The 24,135-nt window shown below is 45.0% G+C and overlaps 3 protein-coding genes and 2 non-coding genes across 9 annotated transcripts in view; 2 read left to right on the forward strand and 3 right to left on the reverse strand.

The window, feature by feature from the left end:
- The window catches only part of LOC130181698 (melanopsin-A-like), a 25,893-nt gene extending 19,397 nt beyond the window's left edge, over positions 1–6,496 (forward strand). The window contains exons 4-9 of the mRNA XM_056396068.1: positions 1,341–1,354; positions 1,449–1,612; positions 1,936–2,131; positions 2,218–2,382; positions 2,938–2,997; positions 3,679–6,496. Coding sequence (XP_056252043.1) covers positions 1,341–1,354; positions 1,449–1,612; positions 1,936–2,131; positions 2,218–2,382; positions 2,938–2,997; positions 3,679–3,843 — 764 coding nt within the window. The 3' untranslated portion in view covers positions 3,844–6,496. The remainder of the gene's footprint in view (positions 1–1,340; positions 1,355–1,448; positions 1,613–1,935; positions 2,132–2,217; positions 2,383–2,937; positions 2,998–3,678) is intronic.
- Positions 6,497–6,695: 199 nt separating this feature from the next.
- On the reverse strand, positions 6,696–7,751 carry LOC130181382 (uncharacterized). The gene is made up of 2 exons (XM_056395560.1): positions 7,615–7,751; positions 6,696–7,393 (listed from the first exon to the last, which is right to left on the reverse strand). The coding sequence occupies exons 1-2, from the start codon at positions 7,676–7,678 to the stop codon at positions 6,780–6,782; spliced, it is 678 nt and encodes a 225-aa protein (XP_056251535.1). The 5' UTR covers positions 7,679–7,751; the 3' UTR covers positions 6,696–6,779.
- Positions 7,474–24,135, forward strand: part of LOC130181381 (LIM domain-binding protein 3-like) — a 37,129-nt gene continuing 20,467 nt past the window's right edge. For 2 of the 5 annotated variants that reach the window (XM_056395555.1, XM_056395558.1), the window contains exons 1-4: positions 7,833–7,935; positions 10,502–10,655; positions 20,590–20,741; positions 21,095–21,164. In XM_056395555.1, coding sequence (XP_056251530.1) covers positions 10,560–10,655; positions 20,590–20,741; positions 21,095–21,164 — 318 coding nt within the window. In that variant the 5' untranslated portion in view covers positions 7,833–7,935; positions 10,502–10,559. Of the gene's footprint in view, positions 7,599–7,832; positions 7,936–10,297; positions 10,421–10,501; positions 10,656–20,589; positions 20,742–21,094; positions 21,165–22,768; positions 22,975–24,135 lie in introns of those variants that run through there. The other 3 variants (XM_056395559.1, XM_056395557.1, XM_056395556.1) reach the window with 3 other exon arrangements.
- trnat-agu (transfer RNA threonine (anticodon AGU)) lies at positions 18,221–18,294 on the reverse strand. The gene has a single exon. It is a non-coding gene; the product is annotated as a tRNA-Thr (tRNA).
- On the reverse strand, positions 18,513–18,585 carry trnat-cgu (transfer RNA threonine (anticodon CGU)). Its single transcript has one exon. It is a non-coding gene; the product is annotated as a tRNA-Thr (tRNA).

A 24,135-nucleotide genomic window follows, 5' to 3' on the forward strand; every position in this document is an offset into this window, starting at 1 on the left:
TTCTGTAAGTTCTAATGGTTCTGTGGGTTCTGTAGGTTCTAAAGGTTCTGTGGGTTCTGTAAGTTCTAAAGGTTCTGTAGTTTCTGTAGGCTCTGAAGGTTCTGTGGGTTCTGTAGTTTCTGTAGGCTCTGAAGGTTCTGTGGGTTCTGTAGGTTCTAAAGGTTCTGTGGGTTCTGTAGTTTCTGTAGTTTCTGTGGGTTCTGTAGGTTCTAAAGGCTCTGAAGGTTCTGTGGGTTCTGTAGTTTCTGTGGGTTTTGTGGGTTCTAAAGGTTCTGTAGTTTCTGTGGGTTCTGCAGGTTCTTAAGGTTCTGTGGGTTCTGCAGTTTCTGTAGGTTATGTGGGTTCTGAAGGTTCTGTAGTTTCTTTACGTTCTGTTAGTTCTGTAGTTTCTGTAGGCTCTGAAGGTTCTGTGGGTTCTGTAAGTTCTAATGGTTCTGTGGGTTCTGTAGGTTCTAAAGGTTCTGTGGGTTCTGTAGTTTCTGTGGGTTCTGTAGGTTCTGTAGGTTCTGAAGGTTCTGTAGTTTCTAAAGGTTCTGTAGTTTCTGTGGGTTCTGCAGGTTCTTAAGGTTCTGTGGGTTCTGCAGTTTCTGTAGGTTATGTGGGTTCTGAAGGTTCTGTAGTTTCTTTACGTTCTGTTAGTTCTGTAGTTTCTGTAGGCTCTGAAGGTTCTGTGGGTTCTGTAAGTTCTAAAGGTTCTGTGGGTTCTGTAGGTTCTAAAGGTTCTGTAGTTTCTGAAGGTTCTGCAGTTTCTTTACGTTCTGTTAGTTCTGTAGTTTCTGTAGGCTCTGAAGGTTCTGTGGGTTCTGTAGTTTCTGTGGGTTCTGTAGGTTCTAAAGGTTCTGTGGGTTCTGTAAGTTCTAAAGGTTCTGTGGGTTCTGTAAGTTCTAATGGTTCTGTGGGTTCTGTAGGTTCTAAAGGTTCTGTGGGTTCTGTAGTTTCTGTAGTTTCTGTGGGTTCTGTAGGTTCTAAAGGCTCTGAAGGTTCTGTGGGTTCTGTAGTTTCTGTGGGTTTTGTGGGTTCTAAAGGTTCTGTAGTTTCTGTGGGTTCTGCAGGTTCTTAAGGTTCTGTGGGTTCTGCAGTTTCTGTAGGTTATGTGGGTTCTGAAGGTTCTGTAGTTTCTTTACGTTCTGTTAGTTCTGTAGTTTCTGTAGGCTCTGAAGGTTCTGTGGGTTCTGTAGTTTCTGTAGGCTCTGAAGGTTCTGTGGGTTCTGTAGGTTCTAAAGGTTCTGTAGTTTCTGAAGGTTCTGCAGTTTCTTTACGTTCTGTTAGTTCTGTAGTTTCTGTAGGCTCTGAAGGTTCTGTGGGTTCTGTAAGTTCTAAAGGTTCTGTGGGTTCTGTAGGTTCTAAAGGTTCTGTGGGTTCTGTAGTTTCTGTGGGTTCTGTAGGTTCTAAAGGCTCTGTAGTTTCTGTGGGTTTTGTGGGTTCTAAAGGTTCTGTAGTTTCTGCAGATACTGATACTTCTTTGTGTTCCTCACAGTGTTCTCTGTGTTCTGCGTTCCTGCAGGTACGCTGACATGTTGACTCCTTACATGAACTCTGTTCCCGCCGTCATTGCCAAGGCCTCAGCGATCCACAACCCCATCATCTACGCCATCACACACCCCAAGTACAGGTAACACACCTGCAGCTCACCTGTTCCCTGTTTTTCCTCCCTTGTTCCCCACAGTAGTTCCAGTAGGAACCAGAATGTTTTGTACTGTCTGATGTTTCTGTCTTAAAATGAGTGAGTCTTAATTTTAGTGAAACAGTCTGATCTGGACCAACACACAGACCCGTCTGACAGATCTCTGTGAGACTGATCCCAGGAGTCAGAGCGTTGTTAGCCTAGCTTAGCATAAAGACGGCGAGCAGAAGGAAACACCTCCAGCACCTGTAAAGCTTTAAGGGGGGGGTCACATGTTGGACCTAACAGTCACACTATGGTCGTCTCTGCAGGATAGCACTGGCCAAGTACATCCCGTGTCTGGGCATGTTGCTGTGCGTTCATCCTCGTGACCTCCGCTCCACCAGCAGCAGCTTCATGTCGACGCGCCGCTCCACCGTGACCAGCCAGACCTCTGACATCAGCAGCCAGTTCAGAAGACAGAGCGCCGGCAAGTCCCGCCTCTCCTCGGCCTCGGACAGCGAATCGGTGCGTCCGCGTCAGTGATGATGACAGAGAGATCAGGTGAGATGAGAGAGCTATATGTGTATCAAAGTGTTTGTCTTCCTGTTCAGGGTCTGACGGACACCGAGGCGGATCTGTCCAGTATCAGCTCCAGACCGGCGAGCCGCCAGGTCTCCTGTGACATCAGCAGAGACACCACCGAGCTGCCAGACTTCAAACCTTCCTCCAGCTTCAAGTCCAAGATAAAGAGCCACGACTCGGGCATCTTTGAAAAGGTAACTGCCTCTCACCTGTCAATCAAATCCTTCCCTCTGCTCGCTGATGATTGGTCACAGGAAGGACAGGACTGAATGTTTCAGTCGTTTAAAGATGATTTATATTTATTGATTGATCCGGACCTGTCGTCAGGGCAACAGGTCCCTCATCCCTCAGACACAAGGTACACACAGTTCACCTTCATCAGTGAGGAGGAGGAGGAAGAGGGGGGTTGTGAGTGATTTGTGGCTCAGACTGTGTGTGTGTTCTGGTGTTGATGTTAATCTGCTGCCCTTTAATCTGAAAATCCTCTTTTCCTGTTGGTCATCATCATCATCATCACCACTGAATTGTGACATTAATTAAAATTAAGGTTAATTATGTGATCAGTTTGATGATGTAGGATGTAAATAAACTCTAATCCAGAATTCAGTTTCCCGTAGCCTCCAGTCTTTGTGATGAGGAATGTGATTAAAATCTAATCCATGAGTCCTGAACTACTTCCTGTCACACTGAACCATCACTGATGAGGAGGAGGCCTTCATCATCATGGGTGTGTTTGTTTTGTTTTCCAGACGTCCTACGACACTGATTTCTCCACGGCAGGAGTCAGTGAACGCAGCAGCATCCCAAACGTGAGTTTATTTATTATTATTAACTTGACAGAACAAGTAGAAAGTGAATAAATGTGAGAGAACAAATATTCTCCTTTAAAAAACAAGATGAATCAAAACAAACATCAACATCACTTCATCATGTCAGAGCAGAAGGTTTTACTCTGAGTTTATTAAAGGTTTGTCATTGACACAAATGAACTTTATTTATTCATTAGATATGTGAAGCCTGTGACTGTTTCACATCAAACAACCAGACTGAAATATTTAACATGTTATCATGCTAATGTTAGCATTTAGCTCAAAGCCCAAGTACAGCTTCACAGAGTGGTTAGCACGGCTGCAGAACTCACTTCACTTTAAGGAACAGAGAAAAAGAAATAAATGACTTGATATAAATATAAATAAATAACTATTTAAAAAAAAAACATATAAGTTATTAATTAATAATATATTTGGTTGTTTGTTTTTATATTTCCACATGGTTTGTTTTTTATGGCACTGCTGTGACTCCATACAAACTGTGCAGTCAAACTGCCACTAACTGACAGTAAACTTCCTGTTTGTTGTTTGTTTGTTTTATTTACACTTTGCTCTGTTTTGTTTGTATCAAATGAAAACAAAGTGAAGACAGATACAAGGAATAACATCTCTTCATATTAATGAAGATAATTAATAATTAAAATAAAATCTGTCTGACAGAGCAGCGACTTCACTGACGGACACACGATGAAAGGCACGATTGGTCGAATCCCGAGCATCGTCATCACTTCTGAGTCCAGCCCCTTCCTTCCCATTGGACGAAATGGTTCACGCACGGCCCGCCCCAAAACAGCCAATAACAGCATGGGGACGGGGTCTGGGTAGACTGACAGCAGCTCACGTCCAGTCAGATATTTTTAAATGTAGAGTTGAAACACACCTGAGGGCTCACCTGTCAATCAAACACAGCTAACGTCACCTCCAGATCTCTGTGACCTCTGTGTTCTGGTTCAAAGTGAATCACAGAGTCAGACCAGAACAGATCTGAACCTGAACCTGAGTCAGACCAGGATCAGGTCTCAGATCACTGAACTTTGACTAAAAGTGTAGTTCGTGTTAAGTTGCTCTTTAAATTGGTTCTTTTATAATTTATTTATTTTATATATGAACACAGTGACGGTGCTGAGGTCTCGTCAAACCTGTGTACCTGTTGATTCAGAGGATGATTTCACACAGTACCGAAGTCAGACCAGTATCTGTTTTTGTTGATTTTTATCTAAAGAAGAGAATCATTTTCCTGCCTCTGATTTTTGTCCCTGAGGTTCAAACTGACTCAGTGTTCAGTGTATTTTCTCCAGGTGAGTTCATCAGGTGAGGCTCCTCCTTCAGTCTTTTCCTTATTAAAATATGAAACAACTGTGTCGAGACTTTTTCAGAACATTTTGTGATTTTTCTACAAATGGTGTGTTTTCCTGTTTGTGTTCTTGTTGTTGTTTTTTATTGTTGTTGATGTGACAGACTGAGAACTGTCTGGGTCTCTCTGTGTCTCTGGGTCTCTCTCTGTGGGTTTCTGGTTCTCTGGGACTCTGTGGGTCTCTGTGGGTCTCTGTGGGTCTCTGGTTCTCTGGGACTCTGTGGGTCTCTGTGGGTCTCTGGTTCTCTGGATCCTGTGGGTCTCTGGTTCTCTCTCTGGGTCTCTGGTTCTCTCTCTCTGGGTCTCTGGTTCTCTCTCTGTGGGTCTCTGGTTCTCTCTCTGGGTCTCTGGTTCTCTCTCTGGGTCTCTGGTTCTCTCTCTCTGGGTCTCTGGTTCTCTCTCTGGGTCTCTGGTTCTCTCTCTGGGTCTCTGGTTCTCTCTCTCTGGGTCTCTGGTTCTCTCTCTGTGGGTCTCTGGTTCTCTAGGTGTCTGTGAGTGAACTTAATGGACTTTTGAAAACCCAGATTCAGGACCCAGCTTTAAAAACCACAGACCTGTTCACTGAGCCTCAGAGGAAGAACTGCTCCATGGTTCCTGGTTCTGATTGTAATGGTGTTTCTCAGCTGATCATCAGCTGGTGAGTGGAGCTATTAGCTTAACATTAGTTTTAACCATAAAGTCTGAGTTAAAGAAGCTTTTTCACAGTTTTTATTTTAAACAAGTTTGAAGCTAAAACATTTTCTGGAGACTTAATGAACCTAATTATATCATTAGCTGATGAATCTGTGACAAAAAAACTGCCTCCGTCACCGTGAAGTGCAAACCCGTGAGAGCTGCTGCTCCCTGTTCACCTGGATCAGAACCAGAAACTATCAGAGAGCTCAGCAAAACCTGGTCCTGGAGTCCCTCTGAAAGCCTGATGGAAGGATAATGTCAAGGAAACCAATTTAAGTCCTGGGATTCACTCTTTAAACCTGACGTTTTGGGAAATCCTCTTCTAAAGGTTCCCTAGCCTCCAGTCTTTGTGCTAAGCTAGGCTAACAGTTTCCCCTAGCCTCCAGTCTTTGTACTAAGCTAGGCTAACAGTCCCCTAGCCTCCAGTCTTTGTGCTAAGCTAGGCTAACAGTTTCCCCTAGCCTCCAGTCTTTGTACTAAGCTAGGCTAACAGTTCCCTAGCCTCCAGACTTTGTGCTAAGCTAGGCTAACAGTTCCCTAGCCTCCAGACTTTGTGCTAAGCTAGGCTAACAGTTTCCCCTAGCCTCCAGTCTTTGTACTAAGCTAGGCTAACAGTTCCCTAGCCTCCAGACTTTGTGCTAAGCTAGGCTAACAGTTTCCCCTAGCCTCCAGTCTTTGTACTAAGCTAGGCTAACAATCCCCTAGCCTCCAGTCTTTGTGCTAAGCTAGGCTAACAGTTCCCTAGCCTCCAGACTTTGTGCTAAGCTAGGCTAACAGTTCCCTAGCCTCCAGTCTTTGTGCTAAGCTAGGCTAACAGTCCCCTAGCCTCCAGTCTTTGTGCTAAGCTAGGCTAACAGTTCCCTAGCCTCCAGTCTTTGTGCTAAGCTAGGCTAACAGTCCCCTAGCCTCCAGTCTTTGTGCTAAGCTAGGATAAACACACCCTGGACACAGATCTGGATGATCTGGTTCTACAGTCAGCAGGATTTATTACTCCTGTCACGAGGAGTCCTGCAGCTCTGAGTCTGAGTCCTGCAGCTCTGAGTCTGAGTCCTGCAGCTCTGAGTCTGAGTCCTGCAGCTCTGAATCCAGCACACACACTTTTGTTAAAACCAGATGTGAGGTCTTCTTCTGCTGTTCTCTTCTTCTTCCTCTTTGTGTCTTTCTTTTCTTCAGTGTGTGTAGTGTGCATTTTCTGAAGGTTGTGTTGTTGTTGTTGTTGTTTATTCATGAGTGAATATCACTGTTGATTGTAACATGGCTCTGACCTGCTGCTCTGTGAAGAGAGGCTACATGAATTTCACACACACACACACACACACACTCCAGTGTTGACTATGATGTACAGAACTGCAGGTATTTGATGTGTATTAAAATTTGTTGTGACTGATGAAGATGAAGATGTTTTCAGTTGTTATTTATTTTTTAAATAAATATTTATTATTGACTGTGGATGTTTTCACTGTTTCATCACTGCAGAGTCATGTGTTTAATACACACACACACACACACACACACACACACTGAAATATCTTTTATTTTCTTGTTTCTGTGTTGTGTTGATGTGAGGAGCTTTACTTTAAAAATTGTATGTAAAATGTATTTTTCTATGAAAGCAGCATCCGGTAATAAATCACTGAGACACTAATAATCCTATATGCACTTTTAATTAACAGTTCAATTAAGTAGTTAAATATTCATGTCAACTCTTTTTACAGAGTTTTAGAGTCGGACTCTAGTCTCTGGTCTCTGGTCTGTGGACTCTGGACCCTGGTCCCTGGACTCTGGTCTCCGGACTCTGGTCTCCGGACTCCGGTCTCCGGTTCCTGGACTCTGGTCTCTGGTCTCTGGTCCCTGGACTCTTGTCTCTGGTCTCTGGACTCTGGTATCTGGTCTCCGGTCTCCGGTCCCTGGACTCTGGTCTCTGGTCTCTGGTCCCTGGACTCTGGTATCTGGTCCCTGGTCTCTGGTCCCTGGTCTCTGGTCCCTGGACTCTGGTATCTGGTCCCTGGACTCTGGTCTCTGGTCTCCGGTCCCTGGACTCTGGTCTCCGGTCTCCGGTCCCTGGACTCTGGTCTCTGGTCTCTGGTCCCTGGACTCTTGTCTCTGGTCTCTGGACTCTGGACTCTGGTATCTGGTCCCTGGTATCTGGTCCCTGGTCTCTGGTCTCTGGTCTCTGGTCCCTGGACTCTTGTCTCTGGTCTCTGGTCCCTGGACTCTTGTCTCTGGTCCCTGGACTCTGGTATCTGGTCCCTGGTATCTGGTCCCTGGTCTCTGGTCCCTGGACTCTGGTATCTGGTCCCTGGTCTCTGGTCTCTGGTCCTGGACTCTGGTCCCTGGTCTCTGTCTCTTTAAATAAAAACCCTGCTAATGAAAATCCACCGTCAACACCCCTCCTCCCCCTCTCCCTCCCCCCTCCTCCCGCGCGGCCTGGCTCCTGCTTTCTGCCCGTCCCAGGGACCGGAGCAGGATTCCCGGATCACGGACCACAGGGAATCCCGGTCCCGGTCGGTGACTGTTCAGGTTGCAGAAGGGACAGAGACAGCGGCGGCAGGTATTCACTTTCACACCTGTGTCACTCTGCGTCTGCGCGCCTTCCTCTCTGCTCGTTAATCTCTTCATCACCGTCATCATCACCAGCCGGCAACAAGTTGCACCGCCCGCCCGGCCTCAGCTCCGGAGGCGGGTCACAGCGGCGGGTCTGAGCCGGTGAAGCTGCAGTCCTCGGTTCTCAGACCTGGATCCAGCTCCATCCGTTTAAACTCATCATTTCACTTAATTCTGGTTTCAGGGTGTTCGCTGAGTTCCGTGTACGGAGCGGCCCTGCTGGGCGGAGCAGAGCGGGAGGCAGCAGCAGGTGGGCGGGGTCTGCAGATCACCTGAGAGACGAGGTGAACACAACATGTCTGAGCGTAGGAGAAACCAATGAGAGGTTTACAGACCTGAGGGTTACACATATATACATATATATATATATATATATGTATATATGTATACATATTGATATAATATAGAGGGTTAGATAGTTATATGTACCTTACTTTATGTATAGGTTATATATTTACAGTTACAGATGGTTAATGTGGTCACTGCAGCATCTCAGGCTGAACAACATGTTTATAGTTAATAATCTTTTTCAGATCCAGATGTTTATGTTTATTTACATTGAATCAAAAATAATGTTCCTGACCTCATTAACAACCTCTGATGACCCTGATCCTCTCACTGAGGCGGTGGAGGAAACAAAGCACTGACTCCACTGTACTTTCATTTTAATAAAGTACTATATCAGTAATATTAACACTATATTCAGTAAATTTAGTAAATAGTTAGTATGTGTCTTTCACATCAGAAAACAGCTGATCAGTTGTTTAGGTTAAACCAACATGTTATTGATCCTCAGACTCCTCCTCCTCGTTTCCTCTGATTATTATTTCAACTCGTCAAAAGATTTAATATTAACGTTTGTGGCGTCTGTGTAACTGCTTCTTCTTCTCCTCCTCCTCCTCTTTCTTCTTCTTCTTCTCCTCTTTCTTCCGCTTCACTGAAGAAGCAGCTCAGTTAGAATTGACAAACTATTCACAAGTGTCCTGAGGTCAGAGGTCAGAGGTCACCTGTGCCCCCTACAGGCTGTAGTGTGCAGCCTGTAGGGGGCACAGTGTTTAAAAGGGAACAGGTAGTCCAGATGGGGGCGCTACAGGAGAGAGAGATTCCTCATCCTCAGAAACACTTTGTTGTGAACACAACTTTAAGCAGCTTGTCCAGGTGCATGCTGGGAGCTCCCTCTTAACTTAGCAGCTGAAATAAGAGGCTGCTCTGGGATCAGTGCTGCTGAGCAATATATTCACACTACTGAAGGATTCTGGTTCCAGATGTTCTTGGTCTGACTGATGTTGATGGTTCAGGGTTTCCTCTTCCTGTCAGTCAGCTGGCCTCCGATAGGCTGATGAAGATGATGATTAAGATGATGATGATTCATGTTGTTTCTTTCTCAGTTCACTTGATATTATAAATGAATTTATCATATTTATGTTTAATTATTGTATTGATTTTATAATGTTGTCCATTTTTTTAATTACTTTAATTAATTAATGAATTAATTTGAATAATAACCCAGTTTTGTTTTGTTAGTTGTAGATTTAACTTCTGAACAAACAGAAACTTTAAATCAGCTACCCCCCGACCCCCCCCCACTCTGACCCCCCCATTCTGACCTCCCCACTCTGACCCCCCCTCCACTCTGACCCCCCCTCCACTCTGACCCCCCTCTCTAAACCCCCCACTCTGAACCCCCCCTTGCCTCCTCTTCTTTCATTCCTGATGACTTTGCACTGCTGATAACAGAGAAATTCTTCTGTGTGTGTGTGTGTGTGTGTGTGTGTGTGTGTGTGTGTGTTCTGTGTCAGGGAATTCTCAGCTGTTGTCAACACCTGCCAAAATAAGAGATCATTAACCTGATGTGTGTGTGTGTGTGTGTGTGTGTGTGTTACAGTTCACACATCTGATTGTCATCACTGCTGCACATTATCACACACACACACACACACACACACACACACACACACACACACACACACACACCACAGTACCAAATGTGGACTGAAAATAGTCCCCAACAGCAGCTCAGTCTCCTGTTTGAACAGCAGCTGTGATCACTGTTAATTATACTGAGTCTAATTAGAATGTCAGAGCAGCTTCACACTCACTTTTAATTGGTTTTAATTAGTTTTAATTAGTGTGATATTAACTGACCTGAGCAGCTGAAATGATCAGCTAATTCATTAATTACATGACTGAAAGGAAATGGTAAAATAATATCTGGTATCTGCTGTTGTCTCAGAGGTGTGGGATTTGAACCTGATGCCTTGCCGTAGGGGCCTTGAGCAGTGATGTGGAAGGATTTGAACCAGCGAGCTGCTGTAGTGAGGCTCTGACCTTTCAGTATCAGTCCTCTTCTCTGACCTTTCTGTTTCTTTATCAGCGCTCAGATAATGAGATGTTTCCTGGCATTGCCCCTGATTGGGTCACAGGGAGACCCTGGATGTAACGGGGGGAGGGAGAGGGTAAGGAGGGGAGGGAGGGGGTCTAGAATAATCTGCTGGGTCTATATTAACACCGGTGAATCACGGCAAGCCTGACATACCGGGTGTCCCCTTTCACACCATATAAGTCCAGCCCCCCTCCTTTCCCTTCAGTCCCCCCTCCCTGCCTCACCCTGCCTCACCCCTCCTCACCCCTCCACCCCCCACAATGCCACAGTGCTATCTCTGTCTATTCTTAGGCTTCACTTCAGCTCGTCTGAGCAGGCAGGTCCTCGTCTGTCTCCTCTCTCACTCTTTCTGGTCTCTCTCAGTCCTGGTCCTGGTCCTGGTTCTGGTTTGTGTGTTTGACTCAGTCTTCAGGTTCTTGTCAGGTGTGTTCTTCACCTGTGTGACATCATGTCCCTGTCTCTTTCAGAGGCTCCTGTCCCTCCCGTCATCTCGCTTTGAGAATTTGAGGATCTAGTTTCTGGACCATGAGCTCCTACACCGTGTCTCTGCCCGGCCCCGGACCCTGGGGCTTCAGGCTGCAGGGGGGCAAAGACTTCAACATGCCCCTGACCATCTCCAGGGTAAGAGACTCAGTGTGTGTGTGTGTGTGTGTGTGTGTGTGTGTGTGTGTGTGTGTGTGTGTGTGTGTGTCTGTGTGTGTCTGTGTGTGTGTGTGTGTGTGTTCTCATCATGTTGTAGACTTCCTGTTTAATGTCTGAATATAAATGATTTCTGGAAGGAGAGAAACATCTTTCAAACAGAGTCCTGTGAGGGAGGGGCTACTGGCAGTTGTGGGCGTGTCTTAGGTATGATGACAGCAGAAGCTAACAAAGGTTAGCATAGCTGCTGCTGTAGCATCAGCAGAGTGTTTGTTCTCTGACAGAAGAACTGAAGACTGGTTTGTTTTCTTGGTACGATTTGTTATGTGAAAACAGTAATCAGACCAAAACCATCGGAGCCAGACCCTTTGAAGGAGGTGGTCTCCAGGAGGCGGCCTCGGTCTGGTTTTTGGTGTGAAAGAGTTCTGAACTGGATCTGACCCATCAGCAGGTGAACTCACAAGTTTGAGCTTGATGGTTACCGTCAACTTCTTCCTGTATTTACTTTCCTGCTCCAGACAATCTGACCAATCAGAGGAGAGAACATTCTCACCTGGTTTGTAATGCAGGGTGTGACGCCTGCCAGGGTCTGTCGGGGGGGGGGGGGGCAGAGCTGCAGCCTAAAACTGGAGCTGGTGTTGGTTTCACATTTTGGTCTCTGTGAATAGACAGAGAGGAAATGCTCCTCTTCCTCCCCCTCCTCCTCACTCTGTCTTCAGTCTCTCAGGAGAATCTGCTTCTGTTGTCAGGATGCTGTGAACCTTGACCTTTGACCTTCTCTCAGCTGTTTGAGGAACAGCTTCAGCTCAGTGAGTGAATGTGCTGAGGAATGATTTTTTGTTTTTTTGTTGGTTTTGATTTTGTGATCTTTTCTACTCATGTTGAAACAGTGACATTCAGGTGAGGGAGGACAGGTGTGCTGCAGAGACTTTTAGCTCTGAGATGTGATTTGGTCAAGAGTCACTGGAGGTTGTTGTTGTCAGAGCTGATCTGATCACATCAATCTGTCTCTCTTTCTCTCTCTCTCTCTCTGTCTCTCTCTCTCTCTCTGTCTCTCTCTGTCTCTCTCTCTCTGTCTCTCTGTCTGTCTCTCTCTGTCTCTCTTTCTCTCTCTCTCTGTCTCTCTGTCTGTCTCTCTCTGTCTCTCTCTGTCTCTGTCTCTGTCTCTCTCTGTCTCTCTCTGTCTCTCTGTCTGTCTCTCTTTGTCTCTCTCTCTGTCTCTCTTTGTCTCTCTCTCTGTCTCTCTCTGTCTCTCTCTCTGTCTCTCTGTCTCTCTCTCTGTCTCACTCTGTCTCTCTCTGTCTCTCTCTCTCTCTGTCTCTCTCTGTCTCTCTCTCTGTCTCTCTCTCTGTCTCTCTCTCTGTCTCTCTCTGTCTCTCTCTCTGTCTCTCTCTCTCTCTGTCTCTCTGTCTGTCTCTCTCTGTCTCTCTCTGTCTCTGTCTCTCTCTCTCTGTGTCTCTCTGTCTCTCTGTCTGTCTCTCTCTCTGTCTCTCTCTCTCTCTGTCTCTGTCTCTCTTTGTCTCTCTCTCTGTCTCTCTCTGTCTCTCTCTCTGTCTCTCTCTCTGTCTCTCTCTCTCTGTCTCTCTGTCTGTCTCTCTCTGTCTCTCTCTCTCTCTGTCTCTCTCTGTCTCTCTCTCTGTCTCTCTCTGTCTCTCTCTGTCTCTCTCTCTGTCTCTCTCTCTCTCTGTCTCTCTGTCTGTCTCTCTCTGTCTCTCTCTGTCTCTGTCTCTCTCTCTCTGTGTCTCTCTCTCTCTGTGTCTCTCTCTCTGGACAGTTTGAAACAGTGAATGACAGAATCTTCTTCTTCTGTTGACCTCTGAATGTGGATGTTAGAGAAAAGCCAGTTTGTCAGGATGAGCCACTTGACTCCCAGATGCTTTCTGGTATTTTGAGGGAGCACAGTAGCATTGTAGCGAGACACCAGATGTGACGGTACCACACCTGAAGCATGGCTGGTGATTCTACTGTATCACTGTGTTTGTATGTGTGTTGGTAGAAACTACTCAACCTTTCTACCACAGAGCCTGCAGTTAGCTCCTCTTACCTAGCTGAGACTCTTATTTTGAAAGCAAATATCCATGAGGTGGAGATTGAGTTTGTGTGTCTGTTTGTGTGTCAGTGACCCTGTGTAACCCTAACCCTAATTTTAACCCTATGTGTGTGTGGTGGTAGGAACTGCTTAAGCTTAACCCTCATAAAACCGTTTATAGTTTTCAGGACCGGCCAAAATGACCTCAGATACCTTAGTTAAAAGGCTAAGAGTTAATCAGTCTAATTAGCCAATCAGAATAAGCTTTGTACATTTCTGCACGGATACTGCATCAGGAGCACCTGCTGAGACACTGGTTGCTATGTCGACTGTGTTCACCAAACATGCACACACAATCCGTCTCACTAGGCAGACAACAGCTTTTAAGATGAAACTTAGTTCAACAAGTCCTATTGAAAAACTCTCTACACTACCGGTGTCCCAAGACTTCCATAAAGAGGTTGATATATTATTGGTGCACTTAATGTTTACAGTTGAGGTTTTATTGCAGTTTTAAAACTCCCCTCACTCTGTTTAACATGGGCGTCTGTGGGAGCTTTGGATCGCCCTCTCTGCACTTAAGGGGGATTTAATCAAAAACCATAAGGGATATCATAATGAAACCAACACTGGCTGATAGAGGACCAATTTCTCTATGTTTTTATACAGAAATTGTCAATGAAAGTTGGAAAATTGTTGGGGATGGCAGTTAGTGTGTGTGATGTCATCACTCTAACTTTTAACATTCTGTGCAATACACACCCATTATAAAATCTGAAACAGTGTAAATAATACACAAAACATCAACTGAGATTTTATGAAAACCATAATAATTATGAAAATACCGATTTAACCCCAAAAAGTCTCAAGTCTTCTGAGCTGTTTAAAGTTTCAACCATGGTTTTACATTAAAGTATGACGAAGCAGTAGAGTTCCAAAAAGAGCTGGGTTTGGTCATATTCACAACATCTCTCTATTCATTCTCTATGGGAAAGTTTTTGCCATTTTTTGCCATTTATGTTGCCACGGTTACTTGAATCGCTAAGAAAAGTAAATGCATGTCATTCAAGATCGAGTTGCACGTTTTGATACATATATTGTCTGGGTTTTCTCAGAGCTCCGGGACTGGTTAAGCAGTAACATTTTTCCGGAAGATGAATAATAATAAGAAGATATATGCAGGATTATAACAAATATGTGTGTATATATATATATATATATATATATATATATATATTCTACATCTTCTACATGTTCTACATCTTCTACATGTTCTACCTCTTCTACATGTTCTACCTGCTGTTTGTTGGTGGTGAGCTGAACATTACAGCCAGTTCAGTGTTTATCAACCACCACCCACTGGTGTGATGGGTGGGGGACTCTTGTCACACACACACTGTGTTTGTCTGTGTTGACTTCAGCTTTTACATCCACCACAGGTGTGTGTGTGTGTGTGTGTGTGTGTGTGTGTGTGGGTGGGTGGGTGTGTGTGTGTGTGTGTGTGTGTGTGTGTGTGTGTGGTGTGTGTGTGTGTGTGTGTGTGTGTGGGTGTGTGGGTGGGTATGTCTGTGTGTGTGTGTGTGTGTGTGTGGGTGGGTATGTGTGTGTGTGGGTGTGTGTGTGTGTGTGTGTGCGCGTGCGTGTGTTGGGAGCCATGTGGTGATAATCTGACAGCAGTGGATTTACTTTGTGTTTTCTGGCTCTGACTTGTTCTTGACAGAGTCAGAGATGTGGAGACTTCCCATCATGCCTCTGGGCTCTGTGGTTGATCCAGAGGGTCAGAGCAGCAGGATGAAGATGTGATCAGAACCGGTCTGGTGCTCCTCTCTGAGGGTCTGAGCAAGTTCAGGATCAGGTTCAGGATCAGTTTCACAATGATCTGGATCTTCATTTATCAACATACAGCTTCAGTCACATGATGCGGGAGGACCACTGACGTGAACTCTGCTCCAGTGTTTTATGACAGATTGATATTTGTAGCTGTAGGATTGATTATCATGGTGGAAACAGACACTGGTGTTTCACTCTGAAGCTTCTTCTGTTGTCAGAGAGACACAAAGATGCAAAATAAACTGTATTTTAGCAGCTGAGCTAACGAGCCGTGGACAGTACAACAGCTTGTATGAATCAGGTGATGTGAGTGAATGTCTCTGCAGAACGTTATCTAACTGACTTTATACACAGACCTGCAGAGTGGCAGTGAGAGGCTGCAGCTGCTGACAGGCAGGAGGCTGTTTTTAGCCTCTGAAGGTCACACACACACACACACACACACACACACACACACACAGAGCTACTGTTACAGTCTGTGTGTAATAATTCCCAGGTTCACTGTACAGTTCTACATGGTCATGGACTGATGACATCACTTCCTGTGTAGCTGCAGACCTTCACATCCGCAGTTTAAACATTTGTGATTGTAACAATATTAAACAACCAACTCAGGGTAACGAAGCTGATCGGTCATTTGTTAATGAGCTGGTTGAGGTTCCTGTCCTCCAGGAATAATCTGAGTCGAGACGTCGTCATTGACAGACAGACGTGATCTGTCTCCTGTTTGTCATTAGAGCAGAGAACAGAAAAGGTGAACATCAGTAGTGTCTCAATCAGCTGATCAGTTAGCTGATATCAGGTCAGTTTGAGAGTCTGTTTCCTGTGTGAGGACTTCCTGCTCATCCGCACTTTGTTTTTTAATTAGACATTTAACATCAGATCATTAAATATCTTCTGTTTCTCTCATCCTTCACTCTTCACCTGGAGACACCTGATTAATTCTCAGATAACACCTTCACATCACAGAGGTGTATCAAGTGTGTGTACAGTGTGTACAGTGTGTACAGTGTGTACAGTGTGTGTGTACAGTGTGTACAGTGTGTACAGTGTGTACAGAGTGTGTACAGTGTGTACAGTGTGTACAGTGTGTACAGTGTGTGTACAGTGTGTACAGTGTGTACAGTGTGTGTACAGTGTGTGTACAGTGTGTGTACAGTGTGTGTACAGTGTGTACAGAGTGTGTACAGTGTGTACAGTGTGTACAGTGTGTACAGTGTGTACAGAGTGTGTACAGTGTGTTTACAGTGTGTACAGTGTGTACAGTGTGTACAGTGTGTACAGAGTGTGTACAGTGTGTACAGTGTGTACAGTGTGTGTACAGTGTGTACAGTGTGTACAGTAGTTACAGTGTGTACAGTGTGTACAGTGTGTGTACAGTGTGTACAGTGTGTACAGTGTGTACAGTGTGTACAGAGTGTGTACAGTGTGTACAGTGTGTACAGTGTGTGTACAGTGTGTACAGTGTGTACAGTGTGTACAGAGTGTGTACAGTGTGTACAGTGTGTACAGTAACAGGAGACAGGTGAACACCGTGGAGCATCAGCAGCTGGTGGACTGAAACTCATCAGTGTAACTGCTCTCAGATCTGGAGCTGGTCTGACTGAGAGGACCAGACTGGATTATAGTTTTGTTTTTATCACTGCTGTGTTTGACCCTCTGTGTTACATCATGTCACAGCTTCCTCTTCTTTCTCTGGATTAAACCCAAACACACTGAACCAGTTCATTCTCTCACTGAGCTCCAACAATGTGAGGCCTGTCCAGAGTGGCCTAGATTCAGACTGAGCCATTCACACTGACCCTAATACACCTTACACACTGCACACACACTTCACACACTGTGCACACACTTTACACACTGCACACACACTTTACACACTGTACACACTTTACACACTGTGCACACACTTTACACACTGCACACACACTTCACACACTGCACACACACTTCACACACTGTACACACTTTACACACTGCACACACACTTCACACACTGTGCACACACTTTACACACTGCACACACACTTTACACACTGTACACACTTTACACACTGTGCACACACTTTACACACTGCACACACACTTTACACACTGTACACACTTTACACACTGTACACACACAGCTCTGTATGAGATGGAGTTACTGATGGTGATGCCTCTCATGTTAAAGGTCTCCTCCAGTGTAAAGGTCTGTGTCCATGTGTAGTGTGATTATAGATCAGCTCTAGCTTCTATATTAATACTGTGAAAGTATCAAAGCCTCAGTCCACAGAGAAATGCACACAGCCTGTATTCAGAAACTGAGCCTTAAAACCAGCCGTCAGGACTTCTGGAACTTTGTGATGTCACAACAAAGCAGTCACCAAGCCCCGCCCACCTGGACCCACCATCCAAACCTTGAAGGATTTGGTTTCTCTGAGTATTTTTACCTGAAATCTGCTTTATTTTTATTGGATCACTCAGAAAACAGTCAGCCAATCAGAAGAGAGGCTCAGAGCCTCCTCTCTTCTGATTGGCTCACAGACCTGTTGTTACTAGAGCTGCAGAGAGAAGCCTGAGAGAGGAGATGTAAAACTACACTGAGATGGTTTTTATATCTTCTGATGGATCAACACTTCAAATAAAACACAGAAGAAGAAACATGAAGCTTTAAAGAACCAATCATATCGTGTTGTGTAGAGCTGAAGAAAGAGTTTTCTTGTAGTGAAATATTGAAGGTGTTTTTAGTCTGAAGGTTCATCTTTGAGGTGGATGAGGAGGAGGATTAAATGGGACTTTATTTAAAGGCACTGCTGGTGGGGCGTTGTGTGGCGTAGTGGTCTAAGCAGGCGCCCCATGTGTAGAGGCTACAGTCCTCGCTGCAGTTGGCCCCGGTTCGAGTCCCGCATCGGACGGCCTTTACTGCATGTCATTCCCCCTCTCTCTGCCTCCCCATTTCCTGTCTCTCTCCACTATCCTGTCCAATAAAGGCACAAAAGCCCAAAAAAATATACTTTAAAAAAAAAATAAAGGCACTGCTGGGATTTGAACCCAGGACATCCTGTTTACATTAGTACTTTAACCAGCTGAGCCACAGCTGCTCTGTGATGTGAAGGTTTTATCTCACACAATAAATCAGGTGTTTCCAGGTGAAGACTGAAAGATCAGAGAAACAGAAGAATCTGATATTAAATGTCTCTGAAATGAAGATGAGCAGGAAACAAGCGGGTACATTGTTTCATTCAGCGTTGAATCATGTGTGTTAGAGGACGGTGTGTTCATGTGCTGTTGGAGAGCAGAGCGTCAACAGCTTCCTGTGTTTTCAGGCGCTGCAGGAAATTTGAGCTGACAATCTGTGTGTGTGTGTGTGAGTTTAACAGTTGGCTTTTCTGGACATGTCAGTCACATCACATGATCTTCATTTGCCCAGTTGCCATGGAAACGTAGAGATGTTTAGGGAATCAGCAGGAATGGATGTGACCTGGTGTCCGTCTGTGTCACTTCACTGGTCCAGAACTTTGGTCATCGTGAAATGTCTCAGCTTTTGGCTCAATAAAGTTTTATACAGTCAGTCAGCTGTGGAGGAAGAGGATGTCCACCTTCAATGTGTGTTTTCACTTATGTCTGATATAATCAGTAAAAGGCTTTCACCTGTACTGAACTGTCGACCACTGAAAGACATTGAAGCTGAACCGGTTCAGTTATGAGGCACTGTCGGGATTTGAACCCAGGATCTCCTGTTTACTAGACAGGCACTTTAACCCACTGAGCCACAGCGCCGCTGTAGAGGAAACCCACCAGTGAAGAAATTACAGGAAAAGCCTTAATAAATGAGTGAGAAACAGGATGTCAATGTCTCCAACCACAGGAGATGAGGTGTCGCTGATATGAAAATGATGTGCATAACACACACAGCCACCAGATGAAGCAGTGTGTGAGAGAGAGAGTGGTCTGTTGTTGTGGCTACAGACAAGTGAGTAGGAAGTCCACTGATCTTCAGGCACTGCTGGGATTTGAACCCAGGATCCCCTGTTTACGAGACAGGTGCTTTACCCACTAAGCCACAGCGCCCTCAGTCTTGTCTCCTGGACTGATTGTCTTGAACTCTTCATTCACCACCTAACCCTAACCCTAACCCAATCACACCTTCACCTCCAGTCACGTCTTTGCTCTGACTTCATGTGTCTCTGAAATTGACCTTAAAGAGCAACCTAACAGCCCGGTGGGCCTTGTTTTGCTGACCTCCAGTGGTTTAACTCCTCTTCTTTCTGCAGTGATGTACAGGTGTACTCCATGACCCTGTGACATCACTGTTGGGCGTGGTTACAGGTACATGTGTCGTTGAGTGTGGTCAGTAGACTTTCCTGTGGACACTCCTCTCTGCTCCTGAATGTGTGTGTTGCCATCTGATTGTGTGAAACTGTGTGGTTGATACTATATGTTCTTTATAGGGACATTAAATGAGAGAAACATGACACACTTGATTTAAGGGGTTACCGCTACAAGGCACTGCTGGGATTTGAACCCAGGCTTTAACCAGCTGAGCCACAGCGCCGTTGCATCCATGAGAGGAGGTGGAGCTAACCTCTGCTAGCTAACCTCTGCTAACTACAGGTGAAGTGATAGCAGCAGTGGTGATCCTGTTTGTGTGCAGGGAGCATGAAGACAGATCAGCCAACAGTCAACAGCAGCTAACAGCTAACAGTTAACAGCTAACCACAGCCAACATCAGCTAATAGCTAACAGCCAAAAGCAGCCAACAGTCTCCAGAGGCAACGTTTCATTCACGTCCATTAACCACATTCAGGGAAATGTCAGCCAGATGAGTCAGAGCAAGATAAGAAGCACAGCTAAGTATCAGAGCACTGTTTAACCTTTATCACAGTGTATGTGTGTTAATCCTGCAGACCTCTCCTGTTTCTCCTGTTATTCTCTCTATAGACACTGACGCACAAACAGATTAAAGGATAAATTCATATTTTTCAGTGTGTGTGTGTGTGTGTGTGTGTGTCAGTATAACTGCTCCTGTTGAAGAGACCTGGTCCTGGATGAAAGACTTACATGGTGGTTTTGGTTCCTCCTCCACGATCTTTGACCTCCTTGTTTACTACCTTTTCCTCCCTCTCTCTCCTCGCCTTCTTCTATCAGAGGTCAGAGGTCAGAGGGTTCAGACTGGAGCTAGAATAGCTCAGTGGATGGAGACAGAGGGATTGTGGATCGGGACTCAGTGGGGTTAGCTCTGTGTGGACAGCTGTCCTGGTTTAACACTCAGGCATGAACACTTGTGTCAGGAGGCGCCACAGAGGAGGGAGGCTTCTGAAAAGTCAAAGGTCAGCAGTGTTTCAGTGTTTGTATCAGAGGAGGTTTACCTGCTCAGGTGATGTCAGGTCACACTGATGAAGAATCTTTACTGGAGACTTTATATCAAAGGAGACCAGGTGAGACTGGTCCTTGGTTCTGGTCTTTGGTTCTGCTTCTGGGTTCTGGTCCTGGGTTCTGGTCCCAGCTGTGCCTCAGACCTGAACCTGTGGAGGAGACGTCTCTTCTCTCTTCTAAAAACAGACTGAAACGTAGTCCAGGTTCAGGTCTGAGGCACAGCTGGGACCAGAACCCAGGACCAGAACCCAGGACCCCCTGTTTACTAGAGAGGAGCTGGAACCAGCTGAGCCACAGCTCCTCCTCCTCCTCCTCTGCTGTAGTCTTGATGACTGGTCATGTGACCTCAGACCCTGTTTCATCTTGTTGTTGTGATGGTCATGTGACTGCAGGTCACCTTCTCTCTCAGATGAACGTTACAAAGCTCCTGTGGTGGATTTTCAGATTAAAGGACTGTTCAGACGTTTCAGTCATCAGATTATTGATTCATTATTTCCCCGTTTGATTGATTGTTACACGGAAAACTGAAACAGCTCTTCATGATGAAGTGATTGACAGAGTCAGACTGACGTGTGGGGAGTTACAGACTCACACACAGGAAATCTCTGACGGACTGTTTCTTCTTGTGTGGTTCTTGTTCTGTTTTATAACCAGACCTCTTGGTTTGGTCTAAATGTCTCTGTATTTGTGTTAATACAGATCTCTCCAGGCAGCAAGGCGGCGCAGGGTAACCTGGTCCAGGGTGATCTCATCGTCGCCATCGATGGCGTCAGCACGGACGGGATGACTCACCTGGAGGCCCAGAACAAGATCAAGATGGCCAACTACAACCTGGCGCTCACCATGTCCAAGTGAGAACCTGTCTATGACACTTTGTCCTCTCACTGCCCCCAGAGGCAGAACACTGTCACTGCACATCCAGTCAAACCTGAGGCTGGGTTATTTTATTGTGAAGGGAACACCAGGGGTGTCATCAGCACACCTGAATACAAAGATTACAAAGTAAAGCTCTAAAATCAATGATTCAGGTTGATGATGATGATGATGATGTTGATGGGGGGGGGGGTAGTATTGGGTGGTGTCAGGTGGTGTCCTCCTCCTCCTCCTCCTCAAGTTACTTGTAGCTAGGAGATAAAAGCTGGAAATCTGACCTGTTGTATGTTTCATGTGTTTGTCACAACATGTTTTCATTTTCCTGCCGCAGGTCAAAGCGTCCCGCTCCGATGCCGGCACCAAGAATGGACGCTACTTTTCCCATGATCCCTCATCAGCAGGTAACATAACCCAGAATGCATTCTCCCTCTGCTAACTGCTGCAGAGGCAGATCAATGAAACTGAGCAGTCGTTTGTTGTTGTTTTCACTGTTTATATTTTCATGTTTCTGACTCTGCAGATGTTTGATTGTTTATTGTTGTTTATCATCGTCTGGGTTGTGGATCATTGTGTCTCTGTGTTTCTGGATGACATTATTATTGATCCACCTCCATATTCAGAACTGTACACATGTTTCAGGCTCTAACAGGAAAGTGAGGATGTTTTCAAATTAAAAGCATGAACAGCTTTTATTTCTTGGTGAACTTCATCTAAAGTTCAATAAAGAGTAAAATCCTGAATCAGATCAGGATTTGCTGTGACCCCCTTTAACCTTTAACCCAGCTCGAGTTCTCCTCAGTACACCTGCCTCAGTTCTTCAGTGTCGTCATGTGATCCAGACTGAGTCCATGATCTGGGATTAGGATCTGACTGTGTTTGGACTCGATGATACTGATGATGGAGAATCTGAACATCATGTTACTGAAACATATGCACAGTTCTGTACACACACACACACACACACACACACACACACACAGACACACACACAGACACACACAGACACACACACACACACACACAGACACACACACACACACACACACACACACACACACACACACAGACACACACAGACACACACACACACACACACACACACACACACACACAGACACACACAGACACACACACACACACACACACACACACACACACACACACACACAGACACACACACAGACACACACAGACACACACACACACAGACACACACACAGACACACACACACACACACACAACACACACACACAGACACACACAGACACACACACACACACACACAGACACACACACAGACACACACAGACCACACACACACACACACACACACACACAGACACACACACAGACACACACAGACACACACACACACACACAGAACACACACAGACACACACAGACCACACACACACACACACACACACACACACAGACACACACAGACACACACACACACACACACACACACACAGACACACACACAGACACACACAGACACACACACACACACACACACACACACACACACACACACACACACACACACACACACACACACACACACACACACACACACACACACAGACTGTTTCAACACAGTGAACTGCTGCCCCCCGGTGGACACAGGAAGAAAGACAACAGATAAAATAAAAATCAATAACAGCAATAAACAGGATTTTATTTATGTTAAATTAAATTGATCACTAAGCTGTTAGAGATATTGATAAGGTATTTATAATAGTGAATCATAAATAAATCATGTATTTACAGTATATTACTGAGACAAAGGAAGTGGCAAAAAACATTTATCAGATTCTGATAATCAATATTTTAAAATAAAGAAAAACTAAGATTCAGAAATATTTACAAACATTTTACTTTTACTTACTGTTAGTGAGACACCTACAGTAGAACGACTATAAAACATATTGATCAGATATTGATAGTTCTCTGCCTCCCCTTTCGTCTCCTCTCCCCTGACTCCCCCTCCAACACCTGAAGCCTCAGACAGTGCAAGTCAATGGCCGCCTGTCGGCCTGCAGTGCCTCCTCCGGGCCTGCAGAAGCAGACTCTCCCGGGAGGAGGGCGACGGCGGCGGCGGCGGCGGTCAGCCCCGCCCACAGGAAGCAGTATAACTCCCCCATTGGCCTGTACTCAGAGGAGACTCTGAGGGAGATGGCAGCGATTCAGGCGGGCCGGCCTGCGGGGTAGGTAGAGATGAGGAGGCCGGACAAGAGGCATGGCTACAGGTGAACGAGGGGAGGAGCTTAAAAGTTTATGTCAGATGGAGAGCTGCTGCGAGACTAAACCCACGACGTTTGTTCTGTCAGGAGAGGAGGGTCAGGGTGTCGTTCACTGTCTGAATATTTAAACTCAGAAGAGCAGACGCCGACACCAGCTTCTACAACGTTAAATAGTTCGTTAGCATACCTGTTAACATACCTATTAACATACATGTTAGCATACCTGTTAGCATATCTGTTAACATACCTATTAACATACATGTTAGCATACCCGTTAGCATATCTGTTAACATACATGTTAGCATATCTGTTAACATACCTATTAACAGACATGTTAGCATATCTGTTAACATACCTATTAACATACATGTTAGCATACATGTTAGCATACCTGTTAACATACCTATTAACATATCTGTTAGCATACCTGTTAGCATGCCTGTTAGCATACCTGTTAACATACCTATTAACATACGTGTTAGCATATCTGTTAACATACCTATTAACATACATGTTAGCATACATGTTAGCATACCTGTTAACATACCTATTAACATACATGTTAATATACCTGTTAGCATATCTGTTAGCATACCTGTTAGCATGCCTGTTAGCATACCTGTTAACATACCTATTAACATACATGTCAGCATATCTGTTAGCATACCCGTTAGCATACTTATTAACATAGTTGTTAGCATAACTATTAACATACCTGTTAGCATGCCTGTTAACTTACCTATTAACATACATGTTAGCATACTTGTTAACATACCTGTTAGCATGCCTGTTAGCATACCTGTTAGCACACCTGTTTACATAACTATTAACCTACATTTTGCTGCGAATAAAGGAGTTGAGCAGTGCGTGCGTTGGAGGGATAAGGGTGCTTGAGCCAGAATCTGTCTTATTTCTGGAGATAATTTCCCTTCTTACTGTGCTCCCTGTCTTTATGCTGTATAGATAAGGTGTACAGTTATATAAATATCTATTTTTCTTTTATAAAGAAGCATTCTATGGAGCTAATTTATTCCCGCATTCTGGGAAAGATGTACTGGTGTTCTGTTTGGTTTAGTTATAACATACCTGTTAGTGTACCTGAGTTTCCAGATTCTGAGCTCAGAT

Source organism: Seriola aureovittata, chromosome 14 (genome assembly GCF_021018895.1).
Source record: "Seriola aureovittata isolate HTS-2021-v1 ecotype China chromosome 14, ASM2101889v1, whole genome shotgun sequence".
In the NCBI taxonomy this organism is placed as follows: domain Eukaryota; kingdom Metazoa; phylum Chordata; class Actinopteri; order Carangiformes; family Carangidae; genus Seriola; species Seriola aureovittata.

Coding starts and splice junctions, on each gene's coding strand:
- LOC130181382 (XM_056395560.1), bottom strand. CDS start 7,678: ATGATGACGGTGATGAAGAGATTAACGAGCAGAGAGGAAGGCGCGCAG. Junction 7,394..7,614: donor GCAGACGCAGAGTGACACAG/GTGTGAAAGTGA, acceptor TTTTATTTAAAG/AGACAGAGACCAGGGACCAG.